Consider the following 25,812-nt stretch of genomic DNA (forward strand, 5'->3'; position numbering starts at 1 on the left):
GCAGTAGATAACTAAGTAAGCGGTGGATTAGCTGGGCTAGACCAAAACCAGGAGAAATTTATTTTACTTTGGAAGTGACGTTCCTCAAATCATACTGGAGTAGAGTCAGTAGATAACCAGCTCTGGCAATTTTCCCACACCGTATTTGCTTTTACTATAATTTTACCAAATTATGAAAAATGGGGGGTGGCTGATTATTACAACATAAGATTAACATAAGTGGTGGCCAAATTTTAAATGTATTTTTAACCTGCTTTATTTAAAAAAAAAAAAAGGTTTTGAAGAGATGATGATACATTTTAGAGCCAGATGCAAAAAAAACCCCTCCTCTCTTTAAATGGATAAACACAGCCACCTAAGTGCAAAGAAATGATCCATGACTTTCTTTTTTTTTTTTTAATGAAACAAAATGGAACTTTTTGTAGGGTTTAGAAACAGTGATTTACAAAAATTTTTTTTTTAACGTTTATTTATTTTTGAGACAGAGAGAGACAGAGCATGAACGGGGGAGGGTCAGAGAGAGGGAGACACAGAATCTGAAACAGGCTCCAGGCTCTGAGCCGTCAGCCCAGAGCCCGACGCGGGGCTCGAACTCACGGACCGCGAGATCATGACCTGAGCTGAGGTCGGCCGCTTAACCGACTGAGCCACCCAGGCACCCCTAGAAACAGTGATTTAAAAGTGGTGTTTGCAAAGTAATTTAAAAAGCAATACAGTTAAAAGAAATTAGTGTCCCTGAGGTGTTTGCCTAATAATTTCTCAATTAGTGTGCTAAATAAATACATTTATTTTTTCCTTCTGGACTGCCTCTGCCTCTTGAGTCCTTTTTATGACTTCACCTGATAGAACGCTTAATTTTGCTCAAACTCTTCTCTCCTGTATCCGCATTAAGAGCAGAAAATTAGTTAAGTATCATGACATATACTTAGATTAATTCTTTTTTTGCAGGCCAGTTTTTAGGGTTTCATCAATTTCTTGGAATTCACCTCTGAAATTTTCATTTCACCTCATTTCCAGCGGTTCTTTTATGACTCCAAGATACGACTTCAAGAATCAAAGGTAGAAACCACATTACCTTTCCACATCCAGGAAGCCCCCCACAGATCGTCTTAGAGGGTGCAAAGTTGAAGCCCAGGGTTGTGAAATGATGGTTGCAGGCTGCAGCGGGCCCACGGATGGATGTGTTTTGTTTGGCCTTCACCAGATTGTCTCACAGAGTGGGGGGAAAAAAAAAGAAAAGAAAAAGTTGCCAATACTTAAAAACCAAGCGGTTTCACGTTAACGATCAGATTTCTGGCCTCTCTCGAAAAATCCCGAGATCTGACAACAGGAGGCCTTTATCCCTACGTGGCAACGCTGGGCGGAGGCTAAGGGATCGCCGCTGCTTGTAGTCAGTGCATAGCCTTTTCCACTTTCCTGCTGCCTCCCCTCCCCGTGTTTTTCTCACCCCTCTGACTTCATTTCTTTTAGTTACCTTCCTGGGCCCTGTGGACACGTGAGTTTACCACCCCAGATCTAAACAAACAACCAGCCGCCGCAATTGAGACGAGTTGAGGGGTTGAGGCCACTGTGAGCACTTCTCCCCGATTTCTCTATTTGACCTGTAACAGCCATGCCTGTTATATACACTGACGGGCGTTCCTGTCCTCTTCTGGCCACAACATAAAGCCATTTCTACTCTTCCGTTCGGCCAGCTCGAGACAGCACTAATTTTACGAATGTTGTCATCCTTGGAAGTCCTCCCTTTATGCTGTGTCCCTTTTTGTTTTAATATTAAAGTGTACTAAGCTTTTTTTGATTTTTCTAAATGAAAGATTTTCATCCAGGGGCGACTGGGTGGCTCAGTCAGCTAGGCGTCCGGCTTCAGCTCAGGTCATGATCTCTCAGTTCACGAGTTCGAGCCCCATGTCGGGCTCTCTGCTGACAGCTCGGAGCCTGGAGCCTGCTTGGGATTCCGTGTCTCCCTCTCTCTCTGCTCCTCCCCCACTTGTGTGCACGCTCTCTCCCTCTCTCTCGCTCTCAGAAATAATAAATGAATAATCTTATAAAAAAGATTTTGACCCACTTAAGTTGTAACACTTCACATCTGTCAGTGAGAGAGGACTACAAGTTCAGCCTTTATTTCGTTAGGAAAAAGAAGAAACAAAACCCCAGATCCCGAGAACAGCACGGAATGCAATTCTTAAGAAAAAGCAACTGTGTAAGAAGCAAGGAGTTCTCACCCCCAAATTTCATGTTGTTAATATTTAAAGAATTGTATGCACATCAGCCACACATATACATGTTACTAGAAATGACCACGAGGGGCGCCTGGGTGGCTCAGTTGGTTAAGCATCTTCGGCATCGGGCTCTGTGCTGCCAGTGTGGGAATGCCAGTGTGGGTCACACTTCTGCCTCTCAGTTTTTCCATGATCCTTTTTTTTTTTTTAAAGTTTATTTATCTTTTAAGAGAGAGAACATGTGCAAGTGGGGGAGAGGCAGTGAGAGAAGGAGAGAGAGAGAGGGAGAAGCCCAAGCAGGCTCCACGCTGTCAGAAGGAGCCTGACGCGGGATGTGATTCCACGAACTGTGAGATCACGACCTGAGTCAAAACCAAGTGTTAGACGCTTAACCAACCAAGCCACCCAGGTGTCCCTCTGCATCTTTCTTTGTATAACTGCTTCCAATCTCGCTTGTTATCTAACGGTAATGATTATGGTGAATGTTATTGCCTAGTAGACGATTTACTTTTTAAAAACTAAGTTTTGAAGGTTTAGTTAAAATTTTAAATGAGGCTATTCTCAGGCACTAAGATAAATTTCTGGACTCGCTGCTTTTCTTCTGGTCAAACCTTTAATGAGCACCTGAGGCTATATAGGTAAGTAGGATAATTAATTGAACCAAAGTTCATTTTCAAATTAGACTTAAAAATGAACCCATGAAATTTCTCCTATGGGAAGTGATTTTTAAATGTACCAGAATGCGCTGTGCATTGGTTACAAAGGCTGCTCTTTTCAGGGTAGAAAAGCACAGGACAAAAGAAAAGGGGAGAAGGAAGTGATGTGGGAGGCATGGCCTGGGACCCCCCGTGTACATTTTCCCCAGCCACGCCACAGACTTGACTCCTAGTTCCGCACTTGCAGGGGTCTGTTCGTGCATTCGCCCCGAGCTAAGTCTGCTAGGACAGAACAGTGGCTTATTCTGCTTCCCCAAGATCCGGCCAAGTTTCTCTCACTCAGTGAGCACTTCATGAACACCTGACGACCAGAGGAAGAGAGGAAAATACGTACATTTACCGAGGAGGAGAGAGGACGGGATTATGCCAGGATGTTTTTGGCTCTAAGCTACAGAATATCAAGTACAAATGGCCTAACCGATAAGGACATTTTTTAGTTTACGTGGCACACAAGTTCAGAGTCAGGGCAGTTCCGGGGTTGGTTATGCAGCCGAACAGTATCATGGAGGACCCAGATGTTTTTCATTTTTGTGCTCAGCCATCCTCAGAATATTGGTGATTTCTTCCGTTATAGTTGCAAGATGGATATAGGAGTTCCAGATGTCATTCACACACTTGCCCATGTCCAGCAAAGAGTCGGTGTTTCCTCCTTCTGTGTATCCATTTATGACAGAGAAAAACCTTTCACAGATGCTTCTAGTTGACTTCTCCTCAGGCCCCGGCTGACAAAGGCTACCGGGTGGACACCAACAGTGACTGGCACAGAAAGGCCAGAGACAGCAGGAGTAGGGAAAGGAGAAGGATACGCCATAGGAAAAAGAGTAGTGACAGAGGCAGGATGAAATCGTCTGTAGTATGTGTAATATGGTACAGTGTGCATCCTCTAGGCCTACTGTGTTTTTTTGATGTTTGTTTCTTTGAGAGAGACGGAGAGTGAGCATGGGAGGGGCAGAGAGACAGAATCCCAAGCAGGCTCCTCACTGCCAACGCAGAGCCTGACGCGGGTCTCGAACTGACAAACTGAGCCACCCAGGTGCCCCCCGGCCTACTGTGTTCTTACCTGTCTAGGCACTGCCTTATCCCTTGTGTATATGAAGGTGGTAGAATGATAGCATTCGCAAATAACGACGTGTGTCCGATCCCAGTTTGTATAGGACCATATCCATTTGGAGACGTGACGTATATGAAGTCTCAAGGACAGGCTTAGTCGGCTCCATCCATGTTGTGGGAAGCTTGCTACCTTCACAGGAAGTGTTTCTCCAGGGCCATCCCTGGCCTTCCTCACATTTAACGTCACTGTTCTGGACAGAATAGAGAACAGCTTGGGGGGCACCGGGGTGGCTCAGTTGGTTAAGAATCTTTAGCACAGAGCCCACTTCAGATCCTCTGTCCCTCATCTCTCTTGGCCCCTCCCCAACTCAGGCCCTCTCTCTCTCTCTCTCTCTCTCTCTCAGAAAAAAAAAACAAACAAAAAAAAAAACCCTAAAACTAAAAAAAGAGAACAGCTTTGGTTGGGATTGGGTAACAAGTCAGAAGAACAGAGTTTGCTTTATTATTAACATTATAGACTTTTATTTATTATTATTATTAACATTTACTATTAACACGATAGAGTTCAGGAAAAGGAGGGTATGGCACTCTGACTAAGTCAAGAAAAGGATAAAATGCATGGGATTTACAAAGATAATCGACTTTTTAAAAAAGAACCTCAGTGTTTATTAACGCTTTACCGCATATCGTTACTCTTAGGAAACATTAAAAAAAGAAAAGTGAACATTCACATAGATGAACTGATCCTTCTGTTGTCTCAAAACAAAACGTGCAGCCCATTACAGACCTTCTCAACTTACAACAGGGTTATGTCCTGACAAATCCATTGTGAACCGAAAAGATCCTAAGTCGAAAACGCGGTTTATTTATTTATTTTTTAATTTTTTTTCAACATTTACTTATTTTTGAGACAGAGAGAGAGAGAGCATGAACAGGGGAGGGTCAGAGAAAGAGGGAGGCACAGAATCCGAAACAGGCTCCAGGCTCTGAGCTGTCAGCACAGAGCCCGACGCGGGGCTCGAACCCGCAGACCGCGAGATCGTGACCTGAGCCGAAGTCGGCCGCTTAACCGACTGAGCCACCCAGACGCCCCCGGAAACGCGTTTGACACACCTAACCTACAGCTTAGCCTCGCCGACCTTAAACGTGCTCCGAACACGTACATTCGCCTCCGGTTGGGCAAAATCATCAGACGCAGAGGCTACTTTGTAACGGAGTGCTGTCTCCCGTAAGTTAGCGAGCACCGCACGGAAGGCGGAACACAGAAGGGTCGCGTGGGTGCAGCGCGGTTGTGAGTGTATCGGTTGTTCCGCCTGGTGACGGCGCGGCTGCCCCGGGAGCTGAGGCTTCGCCGTCCCTGCCCAGCATCAGCAGACAGCCTAGCGCCTGTGTAGGTATCGATGGCCTGGGAAAAGCTCCGAACTCAGAATTCAAAGCACGGTTTCTGCTGAACGTATATCGCCTTCACACCATCATCAGGTTGCAAACTCTTAAGCCAAATCATCCCAAGGCGGGACTGTGTATACATTCCAGGTGCTCTTAAATATGTACACATAAAGTTGACATTACTACAGCACCTGATTATTTGGACTGAATCGAATTAAGTAACATGTTACTAATTAACTTAATACAAAAATTCTATACATAAATCACATACGGTATCACACTTTACGTTTTCTTTCAATTTTCCCCGGGTGCGACAGATAACAGTAATCACCTATTTCACCTGCTGTCTCCATTGGTCTTCAGGTAATTGCAGTAGAATCCCAGAGAAGCTTCTGGGGAATCTGTTATATCGGGAGGTTGATATTTCAGTCTGTTGCTGTTGTCCTTTTTTTTTTTTTTTTTTTTTTTTTAACCATCTTCCTCTTATCTGCCTCTCGTTCTTGAGATTACATATTAACTTCCCATTGTATTTCATATTTCATGTTAGATTTTTAAAATGGAAACATGTTTGCTAATCAATGTAGTGTTAATTTGTAGAAGTGGGTCATGTGCACCAGAGTTGATGTGCGTCTGGCACATAATAACCTTCCATTGATACTCATCTAATGAGAGAAGGAATGCATCATTTATATAATATTGGAACTTCTAGGATAATTATAATAATTGAAGGAAAACAAATATTGGACACCGTAACCTGTATTTTCTGACATTATTTCCTTTTAGAAAATGTGATATTACCAATCTTTTGAGAAATTAAACACCGTGTGTTTTTTTCTTAATGAAAGACTAAGTGATATGCTAAATAGGTATCTTAGCTTGGCTATTAAGACATAAATTACCAAGGCACTACAAATCTGGGAAAATGAGAACATAATCTGAAAGGAAGAGATTATAGAAATGGGTATATGTGATTCAGTAAGAGAGGCCATGAATACGACGAGAGGAGAATCCGTAACTATGTATGGTGTTTTATACTTCTCAAAAGACATTTTTTACATATATATTATATATTGTATATTGTATATTGTATATTATATATTATATATTATATATTATATATTATATATTATATATTATATGGGTCTGCCTGCTTGTTTCCCTCACTCTATAATTTAAGATGGGCTATTTTTACAGCTGTTTTTCTTGGACACACAAGTAAATCAGCATGTATATTCAAAAGGTTTTACTTCTGACATGCAAAATGGTTAAGAGAAATGCTTTCCTTTGTGTAAACATAAACATTTATGTATTAAAGCATGTTCAGTTGTAGATCTCATTTTACACGTACAGTGAAAATGCATCTTTTAATTTTGAACAAGTTAAATTCTTTTAAAAAGTACTGTAAGATGAAAGGAATTTAAAAATTGACATTATTGGCACAAGATTCATGTTAATGTTTACTCATGTAAATAGCACAAAATACTGCCTAATTAGTGTGGTTGGTAAATTTTTGGTACTTTAATTTTCTCTGTTATTGTAAACCATGCATAAAATGCTTGCCTATTGAGAAGTGAAGAATTGTCAGAGCTTAAACAGCTGACATCTGCTTACTCTCTTAAAAAAAAAAAAAAAAGAATAACAAGCCATTTCAGCCTAATCTACCTCAAATGTGTTCATGTAAATGGAGGTCCATCTATTGACCTGTATTCTTTTCAGCTCAGGATTGGTCCACATGGTTTATGAAACCGGGAAGGCTGATTTGAAATGCAGATGTCGACACAGTGAAGTACACCCTCCCCTTTTTTCTTTGCTGTATCTGTCAGGGTGAAAAATGGCTTGCACAAGGGTCAGTCACCCATCCTCACTTAATTACTTTTCTTGGACCCACAGAACTGTCACAAGCTGTGGTGGATGCGGGAGCAGTTCCTCTGTTAGTACTCTGTATCCAGGAGCCAGAAATTGCTTTGAAAAGGATTGCTGCTTCGGCCCTCAGTGATATTTCAAAGCATTCTCCCGAGTTAGCACAGACCGTAGTGGACGTGGGGGCCATCGCTCACTTAGCCCAGATGATCCTGAACCCCGATTCCAAATTAAAGGTACTTGAAAATAAAGTTCAAACAAACAAACAGACAAATCAGGCTTCTGATTCCCTAAGAAAATGGAAATGGGAGGAGCTTAATATTATACATTTAAAAATAATTAGGACGTTATTGAAAACAGATATGGGTATGTTATGTATTTGGTCTTTTAATATGTGGACCTTCTGCTGTAGAGATTAGACGATAGACATATCTGGTTAAAATCGTACAATGCCGTAGACTGCACGTAGCATCAGTATGAACACTATTAAATAAGGAATTAATTACACAACGACTGAATCTCAGGGTGGGCAGGGCCCAAAGGTTTTCTAGCCCACCACTATTATGTTTAAGTTTCTTTTTTTTTTAAATTTTTTAATTTTTTTTTCAACGTTTATTTATTTTTGGGACAGAGAGAGACAGAGCACGAACGGGGGAGGGGCAGAGGGAGAGGGAGACACAGAATCGGAAACAGGCTCCAGGCTCCGAGCCATCAGCCCAGAGCCTGACGCGGGGCTCGAACTCACGGACCGCGAGATCGTGACCTGGCTGAAGTCGGACGCTTAACCGACTGCGCCACCCAGGCGCCCCTATGTTTAAGTTTCTTATGAAAATTGCCGTGTTTATCTCAGTCATTTTGTTTTTACTTTCCTTCATTGTATCAAGATTTATTTCCATGTCTTTTTTTTACAGCTTTCTACGATCTAATTTTCAGTGAATAGTCACTAACTATACTTTCATATTCTAGTAGTTATTTTCTATAAGATTTTAAAATCTTAGTTAGTGTTAACTCAGTCCTGGAAAGTTCTTTGAAACGGTATCAGCATGATGCCCCAAATAAGATGTTACTTCGGCTTGATCATTTTTGTCCTACATTACCGCCCGTGTCATAAATTAATAATGTGAGTGTTAATTCAGAAATATTATTCATCCAAAGGTCATATTCTTTGATCATCTGCATGGATAAAGAGACTTAAATAGTCCACAGAAGGATGAAGACATTTAACTTGGAGATTAGGGAATTTAAGAAATGGAGTATTTAGGTATAAGAGAATAGGAATTGATTGTCTCAAGACTCCTAAATCTAAGGTTATATTAGAAATGTAGTTGTCTTTTCCCTTTTATCCAGGAATTTGAGTGTAAAGCTGTTCAGATCGGAACTCTGCAACAAGCTCTGTGTCACGTTTTGTTTTATTTTGGGTTTCGCTCCACAGCGTCAGGTCCTTTCGGCTCTCAGTCAGATTGCGAAGCACTCTGTGGACCTGGCAGAAATGGTGGTTGAGGCAGAGATTTTCCCAGTTGTACTCACCTGCCTGAAGGACAAAGATGACTACGTGAAGAAAAATGCTTCTACTTTAATTAGAGAGATTGCAAAACATACACCGGAGGAAAAAAAAAAAAAAAAAAATATATATATATATATATATATATACATATATAATATAATATAATATAATATAATAATATATCTATTTATTTATTTATTTATATTTATTATAATATTATATATTATATATATATATATTTTTTTAGGGTTTTAAGCTACAGGAACACGTAGTTCGTTTTTATGTAAAACATCAGTTTGTTTACAGGGCCCGAGTGCTGTGCCACACGATCTGGTTGGGTGAGGGCTTCTCATCCTCGGCGCTATGGACACGTTGGACGGGGTGATTCTTTGTTGCGGGGGCCTGTCCTGTACCCCATAGGATGGATGTTTAGCGGCCTTCCTGGCCTCTCCCCACTAGATGCCAGTAGTACCCCTACCCCCATCACGACAAAAATGTCTCCAGAGATTGCCAGATGTTTCCCAGGGGACAAAAAAGTGCCCCTAGGTGAGAACCACCGGGTTATGTCAATGGAGTTTGAGCCTAAAATCTCAGTTTTTTAATAATTTCCTGCTTTCCACTTCTAAATTGTGGGGGCCGTGGGCTTTTGACATCCAGGCCATTCTAGGTCAGCTGGGAGTAGTGAGAGACAGTGTGCCTCTGGGTGTGAAGAGACCGCCAGGCCCACAGCCTCGAATCACCCCTCTACTAACTGCTTGAGTTCTCAGATGCTGAAGGAGTAAAGACGAAGCAAGTCCGGGTAGATTCTCACGTTGTATTTTCTCCCGTGTATATTTTGACTCATCAATTTCATTTCACTAAACTTAGTTCAAGTCCTCATTCTTTTTGTCACCTAACATCTTCATCTGGTTGAGATGTTTCAAGATTGAAGACTGGCAATCAGCCAGTGATCATTGCTAGCAAAGGGGGGATAATTAGGCTAGAATATTTCCAGTCTGACATTGTCTTTTGGCTTCCGGTGATTAATGTGCTCCAGACTCCCGCATTGTGACTGGGGGTTTCCGTAGTTAGCTAGTTATGAACTAGCCCTAGGCTTAGTGTCTAGGTGAGGAATTTTGACATCCATTAAAATCAGGATGAAAGGTGTGCTATCGATGCATGAAAAATTGAAGCCACCGAGTGGCTCCTCACCACGAGTCTGTCTGCACTTTTGAAACTGCGGGATTATTGTACTTGTACGTTTCCTTAATGAATACAATAATCTCACTAAATACTTCAAATTTCACTAGATGTCTTTTAGGTCCTCCCTAAAAAAATTTGGCGAGACTAACGTCATATTTACAGATCACCTTACGCTCCACGGTCACGGTGATTGGCTCTCCTTGTCTCCTAGCTTTCCCAGCTGATAGTTAACACAGGAGGAGTGGCTGCTGTGACTGACTGTATCGGGTCCTGCAAAGGAAACATAAGACTGCCTGGCATCATGATGCTCGGCTATGTCGCGGCTCATTCTGAGAACCTGGCGATGGCGGTGATCGTCTCCAAGGTCTGTGCTTGTGTCATTTCGTCTAGTTACTGCAGGGACGTGTTCTAACACCGAGCCACAGACACATGCTCTCCCACAGAGTATAAAGTATAACTGACCGGAGTAAAAGAACTACCTGAACAAATGTTTTCGAGGCTCATGAATAAGTGTCCCAAAGCAACGCTTGAGATAAAGTTTACTCTGCAGGAGTTTACAATTTTAGCCAGTGTTTAGTAGCAACCAACTATCAACGCCTCTGAGTATTGGTATTTTGTGCGTTTAAATAGTCAATGTACTGGGCCCCTGGGTGGCTCAGTCGGTTAAGCGTCTGACTCTTGGTTTCGGCTCGGGTCATGATCTCACGGTCTGTGAGTTCGAGCCCCGTGGCAGGCTCTGCGCTGACAGTGTGGAGCCTGCTTGGGATTCCCTCTCTCCCTCTCTCTCTGCCCCTCCCCTGAGCGCTCTTTCTCTCTCAAAAACAAATAAGCTTGAAAAAATATTGAGTGTATTTGGATCTTGAAGGATTGACTACACATTTACAGACACTTAAAGCACACTTTGATTTATGTATAAAACAACTGTTATAAACAACATTCCTGATGGTCGTCTTTATTATTCTCTGACGTCTCCACATTATCCTGTTTCCCGTCACTTGGGTAGGAGATGACAAGACTAGGTCTTCCCTTCTTTACCCGCCTTCTCTCCGTCAGCTTTCGTGAACTAATTTCTCTTCTCAGAGGTAGGCAATTCACAGCACACATCAGATAGTAATGTTTTTGTTTCCTTGCTCTCGGGATTTGGCCCGATCTCAGCTTGGTATTGACCCACCACGGAGTGTCGCCTTGGCACGTAGTAGGTGCTCGAAAAATACTTCTTGAATGAATAAATACCGATCTCCCAAAGAACGCTTCAAAAGCTGTATGCTTACAGTGTCTCTGGCAACCCTCTAGGGTGTGGGTTTCTTATCAGCATAGAAAACCTGCTGCTGTATGTTAAACAGAAGTGCGGATTTTTTTTTTTTTATCCCTTGCTAATCCTCAGAATAAAGAGGAACCTCAGATCTTTATTTTCTACCTATTCCTTGATAATTCTTTGCTCCCCTCCCTTTTTATCCTGCACTTTTCCTTTTGTTCTTCTATTACCAAAGACTGTGATAGCGACCAGAGCGGTGGTACCGCTTTCTGAGGGGTCACCGTGGGGATATTATTGGGATTTTCGATTTGCAGTTCTTTGCGCAGAGTCAGGAAGCTTGCACATAGGAAAGCATGAAAGAAGCCGTTACTTTTGCTCCCCGTGTTTCTTCCCCAAACTAACCAGGAGGCGCTCCCCTCCTTTGGTCTAGGGTCGCCGCTGTCCTCTCCCACCTAGTTTGCCTTTCAGTCAGTGAAGAGCGGGGTGGAGGCAGCCGCAGTTTGAGGCAAACCACCCAGAGCCGCGTTATCCTTGCCTTTTCCTCCGCGGTACAGGGCCTAGTAACAACTCCCATTCAAATAACACTTGGTAATTTTCAAAGCACATTCATAACAACCGAGGCCAGTAAGTCAGAATTTGGGGGGATGGGGAGAAGGTGCCCTCTCTCCCTCTTGCTGCTTCATTCGTGATGTATCCCAGAAGTATGGGGTTTCTGGAAAGGTTCCTCACTCTGCAGACAGATCTGACCTTTTTCGTATTGGCAGATGCACATTTTTAGTTGTAAGAAGGAAGCCAGTGAAGAGATATGGCAGGTTTCTTCAGGAAATTGGTCTTACTAATAACCAAATTTAAAGGCAGACGAGGGACGCCTGGGTGGCTCAGTTGGTTAAGCACCTGGCTCTTGGTTTCAGCTCAGATCGTGATTTGTGAGTTCAAGCCCTGCATCGGACTCTGTGCTGACAGGGCAGAGCCTGCTTGGGATTCTCTCTCTCTCTGCCCCTCTCCTGCTCATACACTCATCCTCTCTCTCTCTCTCAAAATACATAAATGAACTTTTAAAAAAATAAATAAATACAGGCAGACAAAAAGAAAGTATACATGATTATTTGGTCTTTGCTCTGGTAGCCTGACCATGTGACAAGATTGGCTTTTATGATACTAAATTTAAGGTGATAATTATCCTTTTTTTATGACTAATTTTTTTTAAGTTTTATTTATTTATTTTGAAAGAGAGAGAGAGAGAGATAGAGAGAGAGAGAGAGAGTACACGCACCAGCAGGAGAGGGGCAGAGAGAGGGAGACAGAATCCCAAACAGGATCTGCACTTGTCAGTGCGGAGCCTGATGCGGGGTTTGAACCCATGAACCGTGAGATCGTGACCTGAGCCAAAATCAAGTGTCAGATGCATAACCGACTGAGCCACCCAGGCGCCCTGAGGTGATAATTATTATAGTCTCAAATGAGTTAGGAAGTTATGCCTGTACAGAATTTGGAATTATAAATTGATTTGGTTATTTGAGTCTTCCTTGGGTATATAAACTATGGTGTCTTTGAGACCCGTTAGTTAATTCTGCTTTGCGTATCGAGATAAAACTGAAGCCTGAGCAAAATATAAGCACATGCTATCTGTATAACAGAAGTAATCAGGGGCGCCTGGGTGGCTCAGTCGGTTAAGCGGCCGACTTCAGCTCAGGTCACGATCTCACGGTCCGTGGGTTCGAGCCCCGCGTCGGGCTCTGTGCTGACAGCTCAGAGCCTGGAGCCCGTTTCAGATTCTGTGTCTCCCTCTCTCTCTGCCCCTCCCCCATTCATGCTCTGTCTCTCTCTGTCTCAAAAATAAATAAAACGTTAAAAAAAATTAAAAAAAGTAATCATTTCTACTTTGACATTTAATCATGTTAAAATGGAAAAAACTATCGTTTAAAAGTTAGCCAAAATAAGTGAAAATTATTTAGTATTCAGGAAAGTTTTTAGTGAAGGTACTTCATCTAAATGTTACTTAAATGGAATTCTGGCTCGTTCTTGTAATTTTGGATCTATAGTAGTTATTTTGTTGTCAGATCTATTATACTTGGTGAAAGGTGATTTTTTTTTTTAAAGGATTCTAAATTAACTTTTTAAACAAAGGCCAATAAAAGGTTTCAGAACCCTGAGCACTTTTATTTTGTCACAGTGGAATCTGGTTTTGCCCGTAATATGCTAGCCTGGGACATCTGTTGTTTGGTTAAATGCCTATTTGGGGAGGAATCGCTAGCAGAGATGTTCTTAGTTTAGTTGGATTGTTACAGATAATTAAGGTAAATTAGTTCTAGTCATTTTATCGACTTGAAAAATGACAGCCCCTGTGATGTGCTCATTTATCGAACCGTTGAGGAAAAAAAGGATCAAGGCCAAAATGATGCCTTCTCATGTTTGGGAGACACGGGAGACTCTTTAATCCCGCTCTGGATTCATACCACTCGCTCTTTTGATGGACGCTGCAGGCTGTGCCCCAGTTGTCGGTCTGCCTGTCCGAAGAACCAGAAGATCACATTAAGGCTGCGGCCGCCTGGGCCCTAGGACAGATTGGGAGACATACCCCGGAGCACGCGCGGGCCGTTGCTGTCACAAACACCCTGCCCGTTCTGCTTTCGCTGTACATGTCCACAGAGAGTTCAGAGGATCTTCAGACAAAAGTAAGCGCTTCCTTTTTAACAGCTGGATGAAAATTTGCTAGACCTGACCCATTCTTAAAAATAATGTCATTTTAAACGTGTTAAGTTATCATTAGGGATCATGCTGTTTTTATTAATAGGTGCAGTGTGGTTTGTAAAGTAAATGACTGGGTTTTGCATTCTGCATTCACGTTGACTTTTCTTATGGAATCGGAATTGAATAATAGGATTCTGGAGGTGGAATTGGTTAGAACTTTGGTCCGGTTAACATTAAAAAATTGAGTCTAAAAGAATTTAAGGTGCTTTCCAAAGGTATAATACAAGTGGTCAGAGGGTATTCCTGAAGCCATGATCTACCTCTTCTAACTCCAAGTCTGCTTGATCTTTTAATTATATGTTTTATGTTTGTTCCTCAAAAGAAAAATGTCCATAAGATGCACTAAGTTAAACATTTATATATCATGCATTAAAATTTTTTTTAATTTTTTTTTTGAGAGAGAGAGAGGGAGACACAGAATCCGAAGCAGGCTCCAGGCTCCGAGCTGTCAGCACAGAGTCTGATGCGGGGCTCGAACTCACAAACCGTGAGATCATGACCTGAGCCAAAGTTGGACACTTAACCAACTGAGCCACCCAGGTGCCCTAAATCAAGTATTTTTAAAAAAGACAAGCTTTCTGAAAAAATATTACCAGCTACTAGAAAGATTCACAAAGCATGAGTTTCATTAGGATGGGTTAATAGTTTTAGAATTTCAAAGAAAGAAAAAATGTTTCCAGGATAGTCCCTATACTTTTCTGAAAGCAGTTTGCAGAATTGACTTGGACTGAGGAAAGTGCACAGACAAGATAATAATTCAAAATAAACTAACGATAGTAAGTTAAATTCCATTTAAATTTTAGTTAAAACAATAAATTAACAAATCGGAAAGCATGTTTGCTGAAGCAACTTTAGATGGTGTAACAAGGCCGGAAATTTACTTGAACTACACAGCTGAGGGGTTCTGAAAGTTACAGAATCACTTGTTGGCTTTATAAACTTATAAAAGTGAATTTATGTTTCTTTGGTTATATTGACACGTTATTTCACTACAGATTCATTGAGGGAAGTTTACTTCTAAGACTAACAGTTTTTCAATTTTTGTAAGACTTTCCAGATCACAGCAATGATTTAATAGATTCAGGGCTTCCCTTACATTTCTCCAGCGTCGAGTAGATGCTGGCTGGCAGTGCTTGGTAGAGAGGAAGACTGACAATATGCCAAGGCCTTTCCCTGGCTAACAGTTCTGTGATTCTTTGGCTTTCTGGTGAGAAACCACAATCGCCTTTCCAGGTTTGAGTTGTCCAAGTACAGCTGATTTACATATGTATCATTTCAACTTATGTATGTAGTTCTCTTTTTGCCTCATATTTTTTTAACCCATCACCATGCTTGCCTTTTCTTCCTCCCTCTTTTCTCTCATTCGCACCTCCACTCCCCCCTCCCCCCCACCTCCCTCCTCATTTCTTACCCTTCCCACCCTGACCTCTGGCGGTCCAAAGACTACGGCCTCCCCTAGCAGGGTCTCCACAGGTACAAGCTGTGCCCGAAATGTAATAATATAATAATAAAATAATATAAATTATTTATTTATAAATTATTATTATTTACTTATATTTATATATTATATATTAATATATATTTATATTATAATTTATAAATTATTATTTATAAAATAATAAAATAATAATAATATTTTAAGTTTTAGAAATAAAGGCATATGTTAGCTATAGACTGAATAATTAATCGTGGAGTCAAGAGTAATTATAGTTTGAGAAACCCTTATAAATAGTGTCTTAGCACTGTACACTTTTTATATGCTACTAAGTTTATATAACTTGGTTTTTAATGAATCGTTATCATGTTAGGTTGTATAAATATCACTAGAGTAAAATAAGTTTGAGAACTTCACCTTTTGAAATAAGATTGTTTTTATTGTGTGTAAGTTTAACAAAATTAGTTTTATTCAAACATTCAGGTTTACTAATAGAAGTTAAGGTTCCTTTTGTCTATGTTTGATACAATATTTATTTTCAGGAAATACAGTGGGTATTAAATTAAAAAGTGCGATCTTTATCAATCATTATCCTGTCAGCAATCTTTCCAAGGCTTTTTAAGTCCATCCAAATATTTTCTTATTGTAGGGACTTGGTTATTATTTTTGCTTCCCCAAGGTTTCTTGGATTCTAACCTTGGTTGTTTTAAGGGCTTTACAATGAAAGTCCAAGTCTGTTTGATTTGACATTATCTCAGTAGGGAAAAATGTATCCAAGAGCTTTAGGAACCGTCTAACGGTATTTCTCATTTGTTACTCTGTGGCAGCTTTCACATTAAAGGCCACGTTGAAGTTCATTTTGTCCCAAAGGCAGGTCAGCTTCTGTAAGCATTCTCTAATTGGTTCTGATCCAGGAGAACCAACGAGCAGTCCCTTGGAATCGCTCGCATGTTTTCACACAGAGCCTTCTATCTGCCTGCACCTAAGTTATTTCAAATGCCGTGTTAAAAGCTGAAAAAAATAATCTAACTTTTATCTAACAAGCTCACCTACATACATTTTGAAACTGTTCACACAGTTGCCTTTTCATTTGTTTTGATTTAGGGGCATCATACTGAAATGGTCCATCTTAGGTTGGCATCTGAGTAGGTTCATTCGATTACCTTCGTTACGAAAGTATTTCTAACATGACTTAATTATTGTGTTCTTCCCATCACAGTCGTCTCCCTTCGTTTTTTAGCAGCTTTATTGAAATATAGTTCATATGCCATATAATTCACCCACTTAAAGTATACAGTTCAATGGTTTTAGTACATTCACAGATGCAATCGTCCCCGCAATCGAATTTTAGAACGTTTTCATTCTCCTCCTTAGCAGTCACTCCATACCCTCCCTGCTTAGCTCCAGGCAACCATTAATTTACTTTCTGTCTTTGGAGATTTGCCTCTTCTGGACACTTCATTTAAATGGAATTACACAGGGGCGCCTGGGTGGCTCAGTCGGTTAAGCATCTGACTTTGGCTCAGGTCATGACCTCGCTGTTTGTGAGTTCGAGCCCGGCGTCGGGCTCTGTGCTGACAGCTCAGGGCCTGGATCCTGCTTCGGCTTCTGTGTCTTCCCCCTCTCACTGTCCCTCCCATGTTCATGCTCTGTCTCTCTCTGTTTCTCAATAATAAGTAAACATTAAAAAAATTTTAATGGAATCATACATTGTATGTGGTCTTTGGTGCCTGGCTTCCTGTCACTTAGCGTAACTTTCAAGGTTCCTCCATATTGTAGCACATACCAATATTTCGTTCCTTTTCATTGTCAAATAATATTCCATTGCATCACCATACTACATGTTGTTTACCCATTCACCAGTTAACGGACATTTGGGTTGCTTCTACTCTTTTATTATCACGAATAACGCTGCTGTGAACATATTGTACAAGTTTGTGTGTGGATGTATGTTTTCGTTTCTCTTGGGTATAAACCTAGGAGTGGCATCTGCGAGGTCATATCATAACTCTTTTTAACACTTTGAGGAACGGCCAAACTGCCTTCCAATGTGGCTGCACCATTTCCTATATTCCCACCAGCAGTGTATGGGGTTCCAACTTTTCCACATTCTTGTTGAGACTGGTTATTACCTTTGTTTCTTCATTATAGCTCTCCTGGTAGGTGTGAATTGGTATCTCAGTGTGGTTTTGATCCGCATTTCCCTGATGGCTAATGATGCTGAAAAATCTTTTGATGTGCTTATTGGCCATTTGTATATCTTCTTTGGAGAAATGTCTAATCGGACACTTGGCCCATTTTTAATTTGGGCTGTTACCTTTTTATTACTGAGTAGGAGTTCTTTATATATCTCAAATACAAATTCTTATCAGAGGTATGATTTACAAGTATTTTCTTCCATTCTATGGGTGGTCATCAGTTTATTGACAGTGTTTTAATGGGGTTCGGTTTGTTTTTTCTGTTGTTGCTCGCCCTTTTGGAGCCCAGTCTAAAAAGACTTTGCCTAACACAAGGTCATGAAGATTTATGTTCCCCCTTCCTTTTAATAACTGTGACTCTTTGGGCTACAGTGCTTTCAGAACAAAATTAATTTTTGAATAAGAAACATTATTCATTTTAGGCAGTTTTCATTAATGATCATCCATTAAGGAGAGCAACAATAATTTCTGTTATTTCTTTTGTTTTCTGTGAAAAACAACTGAAGTCGTATCAAGTATTGACAATTTCATCTTGTTAATTACTATTCTTATGTGTATTGTGAAGAGATTAAAAAATAGTATTGCTAGTCGCTTACTGTGGGTTTTACAATAGTTTTTATTAATGTGGACAGAGTCAGCTTTTAGAGATGACAGAAAAATGAATGAATATAGACCTGTACATGGTATGCTACTTTATAGGAAAACCTGGCTCAAACCCAAGTTGCCCTAAATAGACAGTTCATGACTCCTTCTCTGATATCATCATATATTATGTATATTTAAGGACAAACACTAGCTACTAAATGCTGTGACAATTAGAAAAATCCATAATCTAGTATTATTTCAAAGTAATAAATTACTTGATTTACGGAAATAAAAGAGTTTGTTTACACCATATACATTCTCTATAATTCAGAGTATGAAGTTGTATGAACTATTTTATTTTGTTCACTGCCATAAATAACCAAACATAAGGCATATTTTCTTTTTTAATCTTTTTAAATTTTTTTTAAAATTTATTTTTGAAGTGGAGAGAGAGACAGAGTGTGAATGGGGGAGGGGCAGAGAGAGAGGGAGACACAGAATCCGAAGCAGGCTCCAGGCTCTGAGCTGTCAGCACAGAGCCCGATGCAGGGCTTGAACTCACGAGCTATGAGATCATGACCTGAGCCGAAGTCGGGCGCTTAACCGACTGAGCCACCCAGGTGCCCCCATTAGGCATATTTTCTAAAGGCTAATCAATTTTAAACCCAACATATGACATGATCTTGTGTGTAGAAAATCCTAAGGAATACACACACACACACACACACACACACACACACACACACGCTGGTAATAAACAATTTAAATATGAGGGGTGCCTAGCTGACTCAGTCGGTGGAGCGGGCGACTGTTGATCTTGGGGTCATGGGTTCAAGGTCCACGATGGGTATAGGGATTATAAATAAACTTAAAAATATATGAAATTAAGACAATAGTTTCATTCACAGTAGTATCAAAAAGAATAACATACTTAGTCATAAATTTAATAAGAGAAGTATAGATTTCTACACTGAAAACTACCAAACGTTGCTGAAAAAAGTTAAAGAAGGTCGGAATAAATGGAGAGAGACCTTCCATGTTCATGCACTGGAAGATTCGATGTTGTTCAGATGGAAACACTGCCCAAATTGATCTATATATTCAATACAATCTGTGTCATAATCCCAACTGGCTTCCCCTCTCCCCTGAACTTGAGAAACTGATCCTAAAATTCATATGGAAATGCAAAGGACCAGACTAGTCAAAACAATCTTGTAAAGAGACTTATACTGCCCAATTTGAAAACTTACTACAAAGCTACAACAATCAAGATAGTATGGTAATCAAGATATATGGTACATATATCAATGTAACTGAATTCTGAAAATCTGAAATAGACCCTTTTACGGTCAATTGATTTTTCACAAAGGTTCCAAGGCAATTTAATGTGAAAAGGATTAGGTCTTTTCAGCAAATGGCACTGAGACAATTATTATATCCTCAAACATAAAATATTAATTTGGACCCCTATCTCATACCATATACCAGAATTAACTAAAAATGGATCGTAGATCTACATATAAGAGTACAAAACTCTTAGAAGAAACCTTGGTTTAGGCATTAATTTCTTAGAAATGACACCTAAACACAAGTGATAAACAAAAACATTCATCTTGTGGTTTTTATCAAAATGGAAAGCTTGTATGCTTTCAAAGACACCATTAAGAAAATTAAAAAAAAAAACAAACAAGCCACAGACTTGAAAAAATAATTTGCAAATAATACATTCAAGAAAATACCTGTATTCAAAATACATAAAGGGCTCTTACAACTCAAAAATAAGAAGACAAATGACCCACTTAAACAATGGGCAAAAGATCTGAATAAACATTTTACCAACAAATGACCAATCAGTATGTGAAACAACGTTCAACCTCATTAGTCACTACAGAAATGCAAGTCAAAACCATAATGAGCTATTAATTCACACCCACAAGAACGGCTACAATTGATAAGACAGTACCAAGTGTTGATCATTATTTGGAGAGTCTCGAACCTTCGAACCTTCTTACATTACTGGTGGAAATGTAAAATGTTGCAGTCACATTGAAAACCAGTCTGGCAATTTCTCAAAATAGTAATGCTATCACATGGATGAACCCCAAAAACATTACACTTAGTGAAAGACACCAGACTCCAAAGTTCACAGATTTTATGATTCCACTTACATGAATTGTCCAGAAAAATAAAATTTATAGACAGGAAGTAGGTTAGAAGTTGCCCAGGGCTGGTGGGGGAGTCACTACAAATGGAATGAAGTTCCTTGCTGGAATGATAAAGATGTTCTAAAAATTAGGTTGTGGTGAGAGTTGTACCGCTCTGTAAATTTACTAAAAATCCATTGAATTATGTACTTAAAATGAGTGAATTTATGGTATATGTTATATTTCAATAAGGGTTGTTAAAAAATCTAAAGCCCAGAAATTGACAAGTTAATAAAATATTAATTAATATACTTTCTAGAAGTATGGAGTCATAAATCAAGTATACTTCTTGACAAAGGGTAGTAAAGTTCAGTGAATTTCTAGGATCATTAGACTCTTTTCTAGAATTCTCAGTTAATAACTCGATAGTATATCACCATGGTTGTGATCTGTGTTACACAATTAGTAGACCTTATCACCAGTAGCGGTTAAGTTAAATTTGTCAGCCTGATAAGGTCACCATGATCCTAAGACAGCTCACAAAGATATAACTAGTGTGTCGGGGACTGAAAGTTTAGTCCCAACTTACTTGTGGAAGACAGTTGGGTTGCGTTTCTTACCTTCCTTGCTTTATTTCATCTAGTTTATGAAACAACGTTTGAGGACAAACGTATGAAGAGAGAAATTATGCAGAACTGCTTAGCCCGGGGTTCTGGGAAACCATAAAATTAACAGGGCCTTTACTGATAGCACAAATGTGATGAAAGTTTTTCCTGAGTTTACAATTTTGCCAATTGTAAAATTCATGATGTGAGAATCAGAACGCTCCTTGACATTTCAAAAGCACTGTTAAACATTCAGTAGTAGGATCGCAGAAGACCAGGTTGGCTAAGGCCTGAGGGAGAATGGGTGATCGGAGGAAGGAAGCACAAAACCACATACAAGCAGGTGTGGGATTCCAGGGGGAAACAGCTGTGGGCCAACCTGACTGGGGAGCCTTCCGAAGTGAAGGGGGCAGGCTTTAATACAAGGAAACAGAATCACAACCAGCCGTGGCCTTAGAGCTGGCCTCAGGGATGCGCTACAGTCACATCAGGACCCTTCTTCAGCCACACTTGTGTCACTGTGAAATACAAAGTGCTGGGGACAGGGGGGAAGTACCTGTTCTTGAGTTTGTGGATAATACCCTCCCTGCTGCTGAGGGGACCTCTCCCGTATGGTCGGGTCGATCTTTGTGAATGGGGCAGTTTCACATCTGCAAATGTTCACTGAATTATGCACATAGAACCTTTCTGACTATATACCTAGAAGTCATGAAACCTTTTAGAGAACACAGAATGTTTGATAATCACTTTCTACGATGAACTGAGTGTTTTCTACTTGTTGGTTGGAAGGAATAGGACATACTGGTGATCTCATGGCTTAACATATACAAAGTTTTACACGAATAAGATATAATACATATTAATTTAGAGTCTATAGCTTTATGCTTAATTTTACTTTGCTCATAGGTTATTTTAAGAGATCAGTAATACACCGCACATTCTAAAATTTAACATGAAGGCAACCGGCAGGTAGGTGAAACCCACGCCAGATAGAAATTTTTCTGACACCCATCTTAAACAATGAAACACCTGCAGGTTGGACTGGAAATTCACTGTATTTTCAAATTCTAGGAACATGAGCCATGAATTTTGGTCAAGCTCTGATTATTACTTTGGTCTGTATTTTGCTTTGCATTTCAATAGAGTAAGAAAGCCATAAAGAGTATCCTACAAAAATGCACCTATTTACCGGCCCTTGAGCCGTTTCTGTATGATGCGCCCCCCAATATCCTGAAGCACGTGGTTGGACAGTTCAGTAAGGTAAGAGATGCTCTCTTTTCTGAAAGTGGGGGAAGAACATTTCAATGACTTGTTAATTTCTTTTTCCCCCGTTGGGTCAATGTCTCCTTCCGAGAGATGGGGGCAGGGCTTTACTCCTTAGTTCTCACTGACTATCGCGACAGGGAAGGCAACACAGGTTAATAACATTCACATAAGTCAAAAAAGATTCACACACAAATAATTCATACTTCCTCCTTCACATTTTCCTCACAGCCTCTACTGTCCTTTTTAGTGTTCTTGGGGAGAAGACAGTACGTCAACATATAAAAACCCCATAATACAGACAGTTTATAGTGATAGGTAATTTAGCAATTATCCTGGTGTCTGTTGGTCTCACTCATCGGGGAACACCGCAAAGATCTTCTAAAGAAAAATAAAAAGGTATCTGAGCCACGTATGACAAAGTCCGTGCACTCTTCTGGAGACGCTTTCAGAGCGTCATTTAGAGTTTATTGACTCATTTTACGAACGGTTTTAACAAATATAGCCACCATATTTCTTAGATCACTGCGGATTAAAAGTAGTAAGGTAGAAAGGTCAAGCTGCTGGACGTGGGCTTAGCCAGCAGGACTGACTGCTGCTAGCAAAGGCCGAGAAAGAATGATGGTGTTCCCACGGCCATCGATGGCCAGGATGGTAACTCAGGCTGTAAAGAACTGATTAAATGGTGCTCAGGAGATTTCATTTAAGAAAATGGGGTCTCTGGAAGTAGCATCCCAGAGTGGTTATGAGCTCAGGCTCTGGAGCTGGAGGGCCCGGATTTCCCATTTACCAGATGTAATATCTGTAGCAAACCCTTGACCTCCCTAAACCTTAGTAGGCTTACCCATAAAACAGGGGGTAATAAGAGTTCCTGTTTTATAAGGTCATTGTAAAGATTAAATGAGATGTTATACGTAAAGAGTTTAGCTTAATCTCAGGCACATATTAAACACTCACCCCCCCTCCCGCCACTGAAAGCCACACGATTTTTTAAGAAATAAAACACAGAAGTGCTTAAGGTTGACTTTCATAAACTAATGCACATAGATGGGGGCCAAATTCCTCTGAATGGTTACAAAGCTAACGTAAAGGAGGTACTACTCTTCGCATACTAGATTTCTCCAAACAATGACGAACGAAAACTATATATTGTTACAACTTTTAAACTAGGTCCTGTACCTGCTTAGGTCTAGTTTAAGGTATTCATCTGAAAGACACTACTATCTTTTAACAGCCTTCAGTTCTCTCTCTGTCTTCCATGATCTCCAACAGCTTGGCTGACCCTCAAGCACCTGAGTCACCGGACAGCAGAAGGTTTCACATTCCTCGGGATATGGTTGTGTGTGCCTAACACTTATGTTCTGCTTCCGCTTCTAAAAAATAAGCCAAATCCGTCCCCCCCGCCCCGGGTACTAGTTAAGAAACTGAGCAGCGATTTTGATCAACTAAAAGGGTAAGGGAGTGGGTTGCTGAGTGGCCCATCTACAGAGTCATCAGCTCTTGAGAAGGAACAGCTGACATGATCTCTGAACGTTTTATTTTATGGTCTAGTCTTGAAGGCGACTGAGTGAGGTATTCTAGTTTTATTGAACTTGCTAAGAAAATGAAGACTGACCTGAACTGAGTTCAAAATAAAACTGAGTTCAAAATCCACTAAACCAATGGGATTTGTGGACGTTAAAATAAAGACAAGTACCACATAGCATATACTCTTACAAAAATGTGCCTTTGGGAGTATTTGCTTCAGCCAGAATTTTGTGTTCTTTTCTTTTTTAAGTTTATCTGTTTATTTGTGAGAGCGAGAGGGAGAGAGAGAGAGAGAGAGAGAACCCCAAGAAGGTCCTGCACTGTGGGGCTTGAACTCACAAACCGTGAGATCATGACCTGGACTGAAGTCAAGAGTCGGACGCTTAACCGACTGAGCCACTCAGGTGCCCCTGTGTTTTCTTAAGCAAACGATACCAGAGCACTAGACTCCTAGGAACTGATACATTTCTAAAAAGACTACATTTTACTTCTAACCGGCAGCAAACTTACGTTCATTATGTTACAGATATATTGCACGTAAATTCTCTTTTACATTTCCTCAGCTATATTCTTTCTTTTCACTAGCAATAATCCCACTTGGAAAAGGAAAGCTGACAATTTTACGTGCTTGACTTTTCAAGGTACTGCCACATGACAGCAAAGCTCGACGACTTTTTGTAACAAGTGGTGGACTGAAAAAGGTTCAAGAGATAAAGGCAGGACCCGGCTCTCTGCTCCAAGAATACATCAACAGTATTAACAGCTGTTACCCGGAGGAGATAGTAAGGTGGGAAAAACGGACTTTGAGAAGTTCAAAATTATAATGTGGGCTTTCTGTTTTGAGGGCTGGATTTTATATCCACCGTGTCAACACGTGGTCTTGGAATTACTACAGAAGACCAACGTGTACCTTTAATTCTACCTTGATCTGTTTTTCCCCCTCAAATTTAATAATGTTCTGATTGACACACACACATCTCCAAGTCAAACTGGAATGTCATTTGAGACATATCTATACTAACAAATGCTTTATTAAAGAGCACCCAAATGCAGAGTCCAAGTTAAATTAACAGTCTTTAATGTGAACTTGATTTAGAAAGGGCCTATGGATTCTGATTTTCATGGTTTCCTGCATATTATTTTTCTGCCTTAGGCTCACATTTATATTAATAGGAGTCTAACAAATAGGAAAGAGATGTTGAGTGGTAAAAAGAAAGTTACTATCTATATTTGAAAAAAAAATCATGTTTGTGATTTGCAGGTGCCTCATAGTAATGTAGCGGTTAGTTCTCTTCAAGATTAATTGTTTTAATAAGATTGATTTGTAGAGCATTAAACCTAAGCCTCAGTCCTTTTAAGTCGAAAGTACTATACCACTAATACCAAAATAAATAAGAGCAAAGTTACCAAGAAAAGACAGAATGATTTAAACAACTGAGTTTTGAAAAATGCCCATAAACATTCAAGAATGTTTATCTGTATTTATCTGTATTTGTCTAATATTTGTCTACACATTTATCTGTATTTGTCTAATCCTACTTTCATTTCTTATTTTCTCTACTTAATATTAGAGAATATAAATTTGCAATGTTTAAACCAATGTTTAATATACTTCCTCCTATTTAATATCAATATGTGGTAACACTCATTGTAAAATCACAAAATAATTTTAAGATTAAAATTTGTCTTCTTTTCATATATATTCTTCCAGTAAGTTCTTTCCAGGGGTACAATTCAGGTACTTTTGTGAGCTTTATGACTGCTTGACTAAAAGAGTTCCAGTAAGCTAGCTTTAAAAATATTACTATTTAAAAAAGTATATCAAAGGAGTAGTATATCATAAATGTATCTCTACTATATATAATATACAAATAAAATAATATACAAAAAGCTAATATAACAAACAAAATATGTGTGTAACCATTAAATGAATGAAATATGAATATCTTTTACCAGGAAAAGAAAATAAAAATAATTTGCATACATTCTTTAAGTTTTGGATAAAGAAGATGTGGTGTATGGTGGTAATATGCAATGGAATATTACTCAGCCATCAAAAAGAATGAAATCTTGCCATTTGCAGTGATGTGGATGGAGCTAGAATTTATCATGCTAAGCGAAAACAAATACCA

General features: G+C 39.9%; 1 protein-coding gene across 1 annotated transcript in view; it reads left to right on the forward strand.

Moving 5' to 3' along the window:
* Positions 1–25,812, forward strand: part of SPAG6 (sperm associated antigen 6) — a 64,723-nt gene that overhangs the window by 34,499 nt on the left and 4,412 nt on the right. The window contains exons 5-10 of the mRNA XM_030322089.1: positions 7,262–7,467; positions 8,664–8,837; positions 10,129–10,281; positions 13,656–13,847; positions 22,034–22,150; positions 24,322–24,467. Coding sequence (XP_030177949.1) covers positions 7,262–7,467; positions 8,664–8,837; positions 10,129–10,281; positions 13,656–13,847; positions 22,034–22,150; positions 24,322–24,467 — 988 coding nt within the window. The remainder of the gene's footprint in view (positions 1–7,261; positions 7,468–8,663; positions 8,838–10,128; positions 10,282–13,655; positions 13,848–22,033; positions 22,151–24,321; positions 24,468–25,812) is intronic.

Source organism: Lynx canadensis, chromosome B4 (assembly GCF_007474595.2).
Source record: "Lynx canadensis isolate LIC74 chromosome B4, mLynCan4.pri.v2, whole genome shotgun sequence".
Taxonomy (NCBI): Eukaryota; Metazoa; Chordata; class Mammalia; order Carnivora; family Felidae; genus Lynx; species Lynx canadensis.